At 36.8% G+C, this 12030-nt stretch overlaps 2 protein-coding genes across 3 annotated transcripts in view; both read right to left on the bottom strand.

Moving 5' to 3' along the window:
• LOC137387418 (uncharacterized) overlaps positions 1-12030 on the bottom strand; it is a 55528-nt gene that overhangs the window by 8070 nt on the left and 35428 nt on the right. The window lies entirely within an intron of this gene.
• LOC137387647 (uncharacterized) overlaps positions 663-12030 on the bottom strand; it is a 13663-nt gene continuing 2295 nt past the window's right edge. The window contains exons 2-11 of one of the 2 annotated variants that reach the window (XM_068074128.1): positions 11671-11817; positions 9206-9331; positions 8727-8892; positions 6208-6348; positions 5128-5394; positions 4620-4804; positions 3644-3781; positions 2980-3146; positions 2576-2785; positions 663-1183 (exon numbers count right to left, since the gene is read on the bottom strand). In XM_068074128.1, the coding sequence (XP_067930229.1) occupies positions 997-1183; positions 2576-2785; positions 2980-3146; positions 3644-3781; positions 4620-4804; positions 5128-5394; positions 6208-6348; positions 8727-8892; positions 9206-9331; positions 11671-11802 (1719 nt within the window). In that variant the 5' untranslated portion in view covers positions 11803-11817 and the 3' untranslated portion in view covers positions 663-996. Of the gene's footprint in view, positions 1184-2575; positions 2786-2979; positions 3147-3643; positions 3782-4619; positions 4805-5127; positions 5395-6207; positions 6349-8726; positions 8893-9205; positions 9332-11670; positions 11970-12030 lie in introns of those variants that run through there. The other variant, XM_068074127.1, reaches the window with a different exon arrangement.

The raw sequence follows: 12030 nt of genomic DNA, 5'->3' as shown, positions 1-12030 counted from the left end.
TACATATATATATATATAAATCACAGAGTTTGTATGTGCGTGTGTGCAGGTTTATCAGGCTATAACTTAAAATATTCTAATGAAGAATCCGTATCGCAGAAGGTTTAATCGTGAAACCTTCCATTCACCAGGGAAATTCCTTATCACTTAGACTAATGCGAGATTGATAAATTCATTGGGCAATATATGCCGCTATGTGGGTAAAAATATGCTACCGCTCTCCATTACGACACAACATAATTTTATGCTTGCTTTCACGGATTTTATTAGTAAGCTTATTTAAATTAGCCATTAACAATGTGCTAGGCTAATGGCAAGTAGCAGGCACCAACATAACCTCTCACTGTTAATAAGCTGGTTTAATACTCATGCAATGCCGGGCATTCACCTCGTCTTTACTATAATAAGACACGTGTTTGGTCATCCTTCTGAAGCCATGCTAAAAAAAGATTGCATTACATGGCAATGGTACTCACATATTCTACTTTGCTGCCATGCATGCTGCCAACTGCGCTGCTCAACCACCTTGCTGAAGTGTAGAATAATTATACATATAGTTATTACACCGGACATTCTCTCAAAGTGCATAGCACTCTCAGGGTACTAGTACTAATAACATTGGCATAAAAGAAAGTAATGTATTTGAGTAATCTCTTTAGCTGTTTAGCCTTTGGCTGGAATGTATTTTTTACTTTATACATGTAAGTTGCCTTTGACACGAGTTTAGTCAGCAGAAAAGACTCATGTTGCACAAGATCGAATTCACATGGTATACTAGTACACGTATATGTTTACATATGCAGAAAAATAAATCTAGATTGCTCTAATAATATAATATTATGTAACATAATATAATATGATTGAGATAAAACAATATTGAAGGTTCTTCAGTATTTGTCAATGTATATAGAAACATGCACTTTGGTCAAAATTCTACATAGCTAAAAAACGTTGCCAGGCAATGCGGTAGATCGCATAAGAACTGTGCTGAGATTCTTAGTTGCTGTCACTCTCTGTTCTGGTTGATGGACAGCTCTCTTGTGGAACTTTCTCAGTTTTAATATAATTAAATTTGTACGACTTGAAAACTTGCGAAGATCTGCCAGGTTTTTTGGCAGAAAAGAAAGCGAGCACCAAAGCGGACGATGTCAAGGGCATCGAGAGGTCAATAGCAAAGTCCAAGCTGAAAAAATAAGGCCTATGTTTATCTGTCACATGCAATGAATAAAACAGATCAATGGTACATCGAGTCTCTAGTAACTCTATTAAAATGGTACAGTGAGTCTATAGAAACTCTCTAACAATGGTACAGTGTGTCTATAGCAACTCTCTAATAATGATACAGTGTGTCTATAGAAACTCTCTAACAATAGTACATTGAGTCTATAGAAACTCTTTAACAAAGGTGCAGTGTGTCTATAGAAACTCTCTAATAATGGTACAGTGAGTCTATAGAAACTCTCCAACAATGGTGCAGTGTGTCTATAGAAACTCTCTAACAATGGTACAGTGTGTCTATAGAAACTCTCTAACAATGGTACATTGAGTCTATAGAAACTCTTTAACAAAGGTGCAGTGTGTCTATAGAAACTCTCTAATAATGGTACAGTGAGTCTATAGAAACTCTTTAACAAAGGTGCAGTGTGTCTATAGCAACTCTCTAATAATGGTACATTGTGTCTATAGAAACTCTCTAATAATGGTACAATGTGTCTATAGCAACTCTCTAACAATGGTACAGTGAGTCTATAGAAACTCTCTAACAATGGTACATTGAGTCTATAGCAACTCTCTAATAATGGTACATTGTGTCTATAGCAACTCTCTAACAATGGTACAGTGAGTCTATAGAAACTCTCTAACAATGGTACATTGAGTCTATAGCAACTCTCTAATAATGGTACATTGTGTCTATAGAAACTCTCTAATAATGGTACAATGTGTCTATAGCAACTCTCTAACAATGGTACAGTGAGTCTATAGAAACTCTCTAACAATGGTACATTGAGTCTATAGCAACTCTCTAATAATGGTACATTGTGTCTATAGCAACTCTCTAACAATGGTACAGTGAGTCTATAGAAACTCCTCAACAATGGTACAGTGTGTCTATAGAAACTCTCTAACAATGGTACGGTGTGTCTATAGAAACTCTCTAATAATGGTACATTGAGTCTATAACAACTCTCTAATAATGGTACATTGTGTCTATAGAAACTCTCTAATAATGGTACAGTGAGTCTATAGAAACTCTGTAACACCTGTCAACCATTCATTAGCAGTCTGCTGAAGTTCTGGGTTGAAATATGTTTCACTATTTTATATCGCTTAGTTAAGACGAGTGTACATGATGAAATAAAAATGATTGCTCTCTCTCCAGGATTCTTTTTTTAAATTGTGATTTGCTCATAATATTTGTAGTATTCGTGTAGCACACACTCCCTTTATTGTGCAATTCTTTACTATGGAACAGTGTTTACCTATATTACTCCATTGTAAGGAACTCATACACCCTTTATAAAGTTGAGTCGTTCACTTCTACAACCAATGAGATAATATTGAATACGAGGCATACCTTGTCCCACCCGTATGGTAGGTATGCAGGAGGAATAAACTCTGGCTAATCAACCAGATCAGACAAATGATGAGAAGTATGAGTGCGGAAGGTGTCAAGGACTCAGGACATTTGAGTAGAGGAGTGATCTCTGACGGATAGGTACACGTGACGTTAATCAGCAGCAGACAGACGGGCACTATCATACTCGCTGGTATTATATAGCCTGATCTGTAACAGAGGCAACAGTATAGTGTTAGTCTCTAACAATCAGTTCAACCAAATTTATTTTATAATTCCTGTTTTGTTATACGAGCACTAGGTATGTAATTTAGTCTTATAGTGGAGGAAACTTCTATTGAAGGTTTTCCTAAAAGAATATTGTGTTGGGACACTTGAAAATTTTGTTCTCTCAACATATTCACCTGGTCAACTGCCATTGACAGGCAGCCTTAACTGACAAGAGAGTTACTACACTCGAGCAGACAAAAGCAATGGCTAAGACTCGATATGCACCATCTGTGATCTCATTGCTTTCATCAAAAGCATCCACAGAAGTGCCTTCTATGTAGCTAATCAGCTTTGAGTAGGCCTGCAGATAAACACAACACAATTAGTTTATAGTCAGTTTATAGTACAGATAAGACAGAGGGGTGGAAATAAGTAATGGATAAGCTGATTTCGAGAAGAGTAACCAATATATACTTTCTGTATTTATGATGCTTAGATTGCAGTTACTACTACAGGATGGCCAAGACAGCAGATAGAGTCAAACCTTGACTTATTATCGCTTTAACACCCCAAATGTTTCAACTTACAAAAAGACGTTAAATTTGAGCGAAAGCGTGTTTCCGCACATGAAGTAATATCTGAATAATGATGTTAAAAGTTTTTTGAAGGAATGCGGTTCTGTAACTCAACATGTACATAGTTCTCCTTCAGACTGTTTGGTTTTATGATGACACTATACAGAAGTTCATACATTTATACCATTTCTAATTTGAAAATCAAGTTTAATGAGTACGTTTAAACTGTGGTGAGATTAGTAGACTATAATACACTCTTCACTATCGATTACATAACACTTACCTCTACAGATCTCTTAGAATATCGGCCATGGAGAATGATTGCATCGATGCTATTTTTCAGTTTTTGATATTTAGGTGACTCGACATTTGGATAGGCTCTGAGTTTCTCTAGCATGTCCATAATATCTTCAGTCTTTATCTAACAAGGGTGAACACGGTGCTCTATAGCTGCTCTATTCAGGCACAGTTTTTATATTAGAAAATACTCCTTACAGCACACAACCTTCTCAATAAGGGAAATGAACAAAAGCATCACTATTCACAAGTAATCTAGTTGGTAGAATTGATTTTTTACATTTCTTATGTTTCTTGACATGACTTTACTCATGTATAACAGCCAGAGTAGTAGTCATCTGCTCTTGCGATTATTCCATTTGATTACTATGCTAGCATGTGATTGGTGTTACTGAGAGTTTGAAGTTAGGGGTAGTTCGAATTCCTTATGTATAGACCACTGGTATATGCGTTCTATCGTTGACTGGTAATTCGTGATAAACATTCATTGAGGCTTAGCCTCACCCATTAACCTGAAGTTATCTTCTACATGTTGTTTTGAACATTCAGCAGTTGACATGGTAATCACTTTTAAGTTTAGAGTTCAATTACTAAATGAACTCACTATCAGCATTTTTATCATTCACTGAGAACAAGTGTTATAGAACACCTCACTTAACATAGAGCCTTAGTCTCACTCAACTGATATAGAGAAGGCGGTTAGTTATAGTAGCCTACAAACATTAAATTATGACAAAGATCTCTGGCCACATTTTTCAAAGGTGCATTGCCACTGCTAATGAATCTATATCACTCTATTCTTGTCTATCATCAGGTAGATAAATCATAAAAAATCTACCACAGTTTTTCTGCAATTATCAGAAGTACACTGTTGGCATCCAAGTACCATACATGGAACCTGAACACGTAACCGCTACTAATAGGACCTTCTGATGGTACCAATAATCTTACAGGACACTAACCATATTTACGCTTTCAATCTGCTGTGGAGGAATCCAAGATGGGTCTCGCTCTTTTTCACAAAAATATCGCCATTGCGGACGAGTCTGAAGTTTAGACGGGGACGCCTTGCTGTTCTGTAGTTCATCTCTGTCTAAGAGCTCTTTGAGTGTGTCTCTTGTCATGTTTATTTGCTGAGCTGCCAGACCTAAAAACAAAAACAGGAGTAGATATACATGAGTGTAGGCAAATATACAAGTGTAAACACATGTGAAGTTAGGTTTGTTTGGACACTGTCTGCTTATTTGTGAACCGTTGATATTTAGTGGGTATCTATGCGCAGTTTCTCATTTGCCTACAGGAACACGCATATTGTAAGATCACCTTTAATGGCAGCATTATAATATTATTAAAAACTTATTACATTACTTTTAAATTCAAGAGCCATGCTTACATAACGTTAATATTTTGAGTCTCAACTCTGTCAAATCTCAAAAATATGCAGAAAGATAATTTGATGGCCTCACCCACCTTTTGGTAGTAACGCCGGTGAGCAGGTTACTGTGTCAGTTTGGGTGCTGGCTAAGTAGGATGGAAGGAAAAAGTACAGACAGATGCTCATCCAGAATACTTTCCAAATCCAAAGAACTAGTCCAAATTTGTATTGGCAGCGCTGAAGCTGGTATTGAAAGGCGGCAAGGTTTAGCTTCTTTGTTAATAAGGTTATATCTCCGTCGATGTATAAACTGATCCATGTGAAGGGCACCAGAAGAATTGTAATGATTATTGTTAAAGAATCTGAAATAATACAATAAATAATTTTAACACATACAATAAATAAGTAAAATATAGCAACTAATACAAGAAATGACAAGGTATATAATGCAACATATAATAATAAATACTACAAGAAATTGTGGAACACTTTCTATCAGACACAGTTTTACTTCTGCCTTACACTTTAGCATCTTAACCTTGAACTTTAAGGAGTCATCTGATAAGCCAGTCATTCGATGAGGCGGTCACTCGGTGAGTCAGTCAATCAATGTATAAGGCATTAAAAATATGAGTCACAAAATGAACCAGTCACTAGACCAGTCAGTCTATAGATAAGCCGGTCACTCAATACGTGTGTCTTAGATGTGTGAGTCACTAGATATGTGAGTCACTAGATACGTGAGTCACTAGATATGTGAGTCACTAGATATGTGAGTCACTAAATATGTGAGTCACTAGGTATGTGAGCACTAGATATGTAAGTCACTAGGTATATGAGTCACTATATGTGCGAGTCACTAGATACGCGAGTCGCTAGATATATGAGCCACCAGATATTTGAGTAGCTGAAGAAGTCAGTTCCCATATATAGCCTCGGCATTAAGGGAGAATGAATTAAAAGACAATCTACAACTTACGAAGAAAAATGTATTTTTAACACTTTGTTAAAACTAATTTATACTTGTGCCATGTTTGTATACATTGAAGTCACTAGCTGGTAGAATGCTAGAACTCTTTTGCAAATGGTAAAGTAACTTCAATTGTAACACTTTGAAAACAAATGAGATCCACTCAACAGTTAGGATCTACCTAACAACATGTTTAATGACTTACAAGTTGTGGGAAAAGCCCAGGTAATAGGTTGATGGGACAACTCTCCACTTGTGGTAGTAGGCTTTGCATAGTCATGCACCGTTGTAAAGCCAACAGCAAGCATCTGCAGTGCTAGACAAACGACTAGCAGTGGTTTGTAATCTGTTAAATACAGATAACAGATGCACAACTATTTATCTCACGAGACTACAGTACCATATACTAGCATCTCACATCGTTTTATGCATTCATTAGCCTTATATTTACTAACTAAATAAAATAACAGACAATTCTATGAACAAAACATTTACTTTGAGTGAATGAGGCTATTGTGATTAAATCTAGGAGAGAAGTATGCTAGAAAATTTTTGTAATAAAGTTATATATAAAAGACAGTATATGTTGTTTCAAGTAGATGTTATCAACTACTTTGTCTCTCTATATGATTCCAACTAGTACATATTTTTTTCAAAGTCCATCTATATGGCTGTTTAATTTACTAGTTTACATTATGACTGACTTGATAATTCGACCGCTGCTTCAATGCATAAAATAGCATGTATATGAGCTCAGTACCTCAATTGGGTCTTCACAGTTTATGTTATCTTATGCATTACACTTGGCTGTTTTACTTTGAAGAGTATTGCTCTTGCTGATTGCAGAGAGCTGATTGCATTTAGCTGGATAGGTTCAGGTTATCGTGGAGACCAATCCAATATCTATGTTTTCTAGAATTGCAGATCATTGTCATTTGAATATGATCCATCTGTCAGCCATGGCGGCATCTCATTTACTGGTTATCAGAAGGTGTTGGGTTTTTATAGGTTAAATACTTTCATGTAGATATTTCTGCTTTCCATTTTTTTGCAAAGGTCTGGATATGATAGCACTTCAAATTGATTTTGAAATGGTCTGTAAAATACTTCTTCTGTTCGCCTTGAGATCACATGCTGTGTAACAGATTAGTGCCTAGGATCCGCACTATGATCACATCACCTGCTCATTCTTGTTTATCTAGCACCTATCACCACCTGTCTAGCACCTATCACCACCTGTCTAGCACCTATCACCATCTGTCTAGCACTTACCACCACCTGTCTAGCACCTATCACTACCTGTCTAGCACCTATCACCATCTGTCTAACGCCTATCACCACCTGTCTAGCACCTATCACTATCTGTCTAGCACCTATCACCACTTTTGTAGCACTTGTCAGTAACTGTCTAGCCCCTGGTGCAGCCTGTCTAGCACCTATCACTCCCTGTCTAGCACATATCACCCCCTGTCTAGCTCCTATCACGGTCAGCCTAGCACTCAGTTTAAAGTTTTCCATGCAAGCAACTACTATTGACCCATCCAAAAAATAATAGTCTGTTAAACTTTCACTTTCATCATAGGATGATTGCTACCTGAAGATTTTTAGATTTTTCTCTTTCATCCCTTCATCCCGTCTTAGTGACTACATTACTGGTTCTGATTGGTTGCATGTAAATAGCATGTGTAGTACACGGTTTATCTACTGTGTTCTAAGAATATACTAAGTGGTTTGTCTATTTCTCACTTACGGTGAAACAGATGAAAGCAACTACAGGTGTATCTAAACGTTGTCTGTTGCAGCAGATTTCCATCATTGCAAAACAATTTCACTGCAGTTCGTAATTGACCAAATCACTCGCTGAGTTTTACAGACAATACTAAATAGATAAAGCCTCTAAGAGCTTCAATAAAAACTAATTGTCAGTTTGGTTGCTTAGAAACAAACTAGTAATCCAACCAGAATGGGGTTAACAGTAATGAGGATATATACAGACAATACTTGGCCCTTAATCTGCCCAAGTCTCAATTGCTTTCTTCAGCCTTTCCACAATTATTTTCCTGAGGCTTAGTTTTTGGATCTTTGATTTTCTGACCAAATATTGGTTTAAATAGTTTGTTATTAGATTTTGATAGATTTTTATAGCTAGTTACAATTGAATAGAACATTCGGCTGTTTTGAAACGCATGTTTATTGAGATTAGATATTTGTAAGGCATCTGGTACATACAGGTGTCTATTGACAATAGATATTTGTAAGGCATCTGGTACATACAGGTGTCTATTGACAATAGATATTTGTACGATATCTGGTACATACAGGTGTATATTGACAATAGTTATTTGTAAGGTGTCTGGTACATACACATGTCTATTGACAATAGATATTTGTAAGGCGTCTGGTACATTCACATGTCTAGTGATACTAGATATTTGTAAGGTGTCTGGTACATACACATGCCTAGGGATAATAGACATTTGTAAGGTGCCTGATACATACATGTGTCTATTGACAATAGTTATTTGTAAGGTGTCTGGTACATTCACATGTCTAGTGATACTAGATATTTGTAAGGTGTCTGGTACATACACATGTCTAGGGATAATAGACATTTGTAAGGTGCCTGATACATACATGTGTCTATTGACAATAGTTATTTGTAAGGTGTCTGGTACATGCACATGTCTATTGATAATAGATATTTGTAAAGCCTCTGGTACATACATGCTTTATCAGTCTTGAAGTCGTGCAGGAGAAAAGTCTTGAGTGCCATCGGCAGAAGAACAAAGCTCATGAGGAGTGCAGAGCCTCGGAGTAAGTCAGTGTTGGGCAGAATGTAAAACAGCAGCGTGCTTAGACCGCATGTGGAGAGGCAGCTAGATGCTAACAGCTGCATAAAACAACGGTAATACATTTGAATTAGAGTTGTTTCTATATGTAGAAGACAACTCCAGAAAGAATATACAATTGGCTGCATTAAATCCTTGACGGTTACATAATATTTTTGATTACAAGTACATAATGATGAGCTTTGAAATTTTATCTCACTTCATAATTGCTAGCATAATTTTGTATCAGCATTGATCAATCATTCCAGGATGTTCTCTAATACAGTATGTGTGTATGAGCAGAACAGGAGATGTACATCAGGAAAGTGTAATGGTAGATGCAGTATACATAAGTAGAAGAAATCAGTTACTTACCCAAATCAAAAGACCTTTAGTGGGCCAGCATTGGTTGTATTGCTGACAGCACATCACAGCATTTTTGAGAAGGTTGACTGCTTCCAAAACGCCGAGTGAGATAAGTAAGTAGGTTATTGCTGAAACCTGTCACAACAGACTCAAAATCAGAGCCGAGAACATACTGCAGCTTTATCAAAGTAAGGCTTCAAATAATATTAAAAATTGCACAAAAAACTTATATAATATTTGTTTAAATTTGTCTTAATTATTTATTTTTAAATGATATTTTTAATTTTTTTATTATATTTACTTATTTTCCCATGGCTAGATTTGCTTTTGTCTGCATGTGATAGTGACATAAAGTCAAGGTCGATCCAAATAAATGTTTATTATGTCTTTTTGTTATGCACTGTTTATAGCCAACTACAGCAAATCAAGGAAATAGCCCTTTTTTGCATCATGGTATGCTTTTATCTCTTCACATCAAGAATTAATTGCATTAAACTCCTAAGTCGAATCGGAACCATATCCTACGCAAAGAGTCACATAAACGTTAGAAAGACTAAAACAGGATCCTTTGTTTATAACTATTCGTGATTTACAGCTGCGAAGCACCGAAAACTCTTCTTAATCCCAGGATCCTGTAGCAGTTATCGTTTTACATCTTTTTTGCATTACGTTTGAATATAACTAGGAAATCTCTAAAGAGACAAAAACAATTTTTAGGAACAAAGTTCCTTGCAACTCTTGAAGCCTAGCAATTCAAAGCATTATCCACTTATTTTGGCATTAACTCTATACTCCCTTTTGCTTCAGTCTATAAAATATGCTGTTCATGCATTGTATCTATTCTATCTTCCTATCTGCTTACACCATTCTAAGGCAGCAGTTTACAGTGAGATAATTTTGAGTTTCTGCACTAAAGGAGTTGTGTTATCTTTCAGCTGACCAACCACAGCATTCACTCTGCCTGCTGAGCTAACTTAGGACGCTTTTAGAATCTCTACATATGCATTCGTTTATTTCTGTGTGAATTCATAAACTTGGAGTTATCTTCTACCTGTCGATTTTAAAGGCTTGTGGCGGGCGAGGTAATCACTCTATCAATGACACTTCAATTGAATGCAATAAAACATTCTTAGCATACACCAAATACACAAATAGGAGTTTGATTCCCGTAGCCTTGTACATAAAACTGTTCATAAAGATCTCAAGCAATGACTTTGCTGATGCATTGCCATAATTATTGTCTCATGACATGCTAGTATTGACGCCTGTCGCTTACCCGCTGTCAATAGTCCTAACCTGACTTGGTTGCGGTTATGTACATCTCCTCAATCCAGGCAGAAACTAAACTATTTATCTTAAAATTGTGATCAAAATAGTGTATCACAAAATGTGTATCTCAATAGTGTATCACAATAGTGTGCCCTTGCTCATAGGGAATCCAAAGCACACTTCATCTTAGAAATTTTCATTTTCTATAGTAGCTAAAAGAGTAGCTAAAAGAGCTAAAAGCAGTGACACGCACTAGCAAAACTTGGCTACAGCAGGCAACCTCTGCTCCTACGGACTTCACCGCCTCGGACTTTCAAGTGTCTGGATGACGTTCCGAGGCTCGAACACTTGTTCGATATGGACGCATTTGTCTACAGAATGACAACTTTAACTGATATGCAGCTCTTGCGATTCGATCGATTCATGTGTGTGCTGCCTGCCTGAGTGTTGTACTGTAATTTTCATTTGTTATTATGACGATTATTAATATTATACTGCACCCTATTACAGTTATAACCATATTTTACTCTCACATGTGCATATTGTATCATATGGCGCTCTAGGAGTATGTGTGCAGACAATATAGGTTGTATAATGTACAGTACTTTACAGGAATCAATTTGCAGTGTCTGGACTTGTTCAATGGCTGAACATGACCCAGTCTGTTAATCTGAACAAGCGAGGGTCGACTGTATTAGATTTTCTAAAACAAACTTTTGGCTGTTGTAAGCAGGATGAATGCTTGGGTAGCTATTAGCATATTAATAGTAATAAGTAGACCCAGGGTGTACTCCTACACTCTTCCTATTATGGCTGAATATGCAAGCTGGTTGTTACTTTACACACAGTTATCACAAGGTTACCTTCAGCCAGTTGACCTTGTTATACTAGACGGGAAGCTCAGTGTTTAGGATACTACTACTAGTGGAGGATACTACTACTAGTGGAGGATACTACTACTAGTGGAGGATACTACTACTAGTGGAGGATACTACTACTAGTGGAGAATCACAAACTCACTGACTTTCCATTTATGGTAGAATTTGGGATACAAAAACTCGATTTACAAAAATATTTAATTCGCTTACTTTACTCGAAAAAAATAGTTTTCTGGTATATTCTTATGTATACTTAATTGTTTAAGGTCGACTGTCATGGTTAAATCCTAGATGCGAATAAAAGAAAATGACAAACATTCAACTCACCCGGTTGGGACTTGGTGGAGAGCAAGTTGTCAGGTTGGTAGATATTATCAGCAAACTCAATGTGGCCACAACTCCACAGATAAGCACTGACATAAAAAGAAACACCCTGCAGACTTTGTGGTGCGGCTCCATCCTTTTAGCTAGTCGCTGAAATATATCCAATCGTTCTGTCACAATTCTGGATGAGACGGTTGCAGCCTGCAGTATAGGTATTTGCTTGCCTTCCATAATTCATAGCCTACGCTAATGTAGTTGCATCTCGATGCTGTAGAGAGAGCTAGGCGAGCCCCTTCACACTATCGCTACCGTTACTCGTCTGGAAATGCTGGCAGAGGACATTGTGTCGAGGTTACATAAGAT

The sequence above is a fragment of the Watersipora subatra genome, chromosome 2 (assembly GCF_963576615.1).
Source record: "Watersipora subatra chromosome 2, tzWatSuba1.1, whole genome shotgun sequence".
NCBI lineage: Eukaryota > Metazoa > Bryozoa > Gymnolaemata > Cheilostomatida > Watersiporidae > Watersipora > Watersipora subatra.
This window is presented reverse-complemented; position numbering and strand designations above follow the sequence as displayed.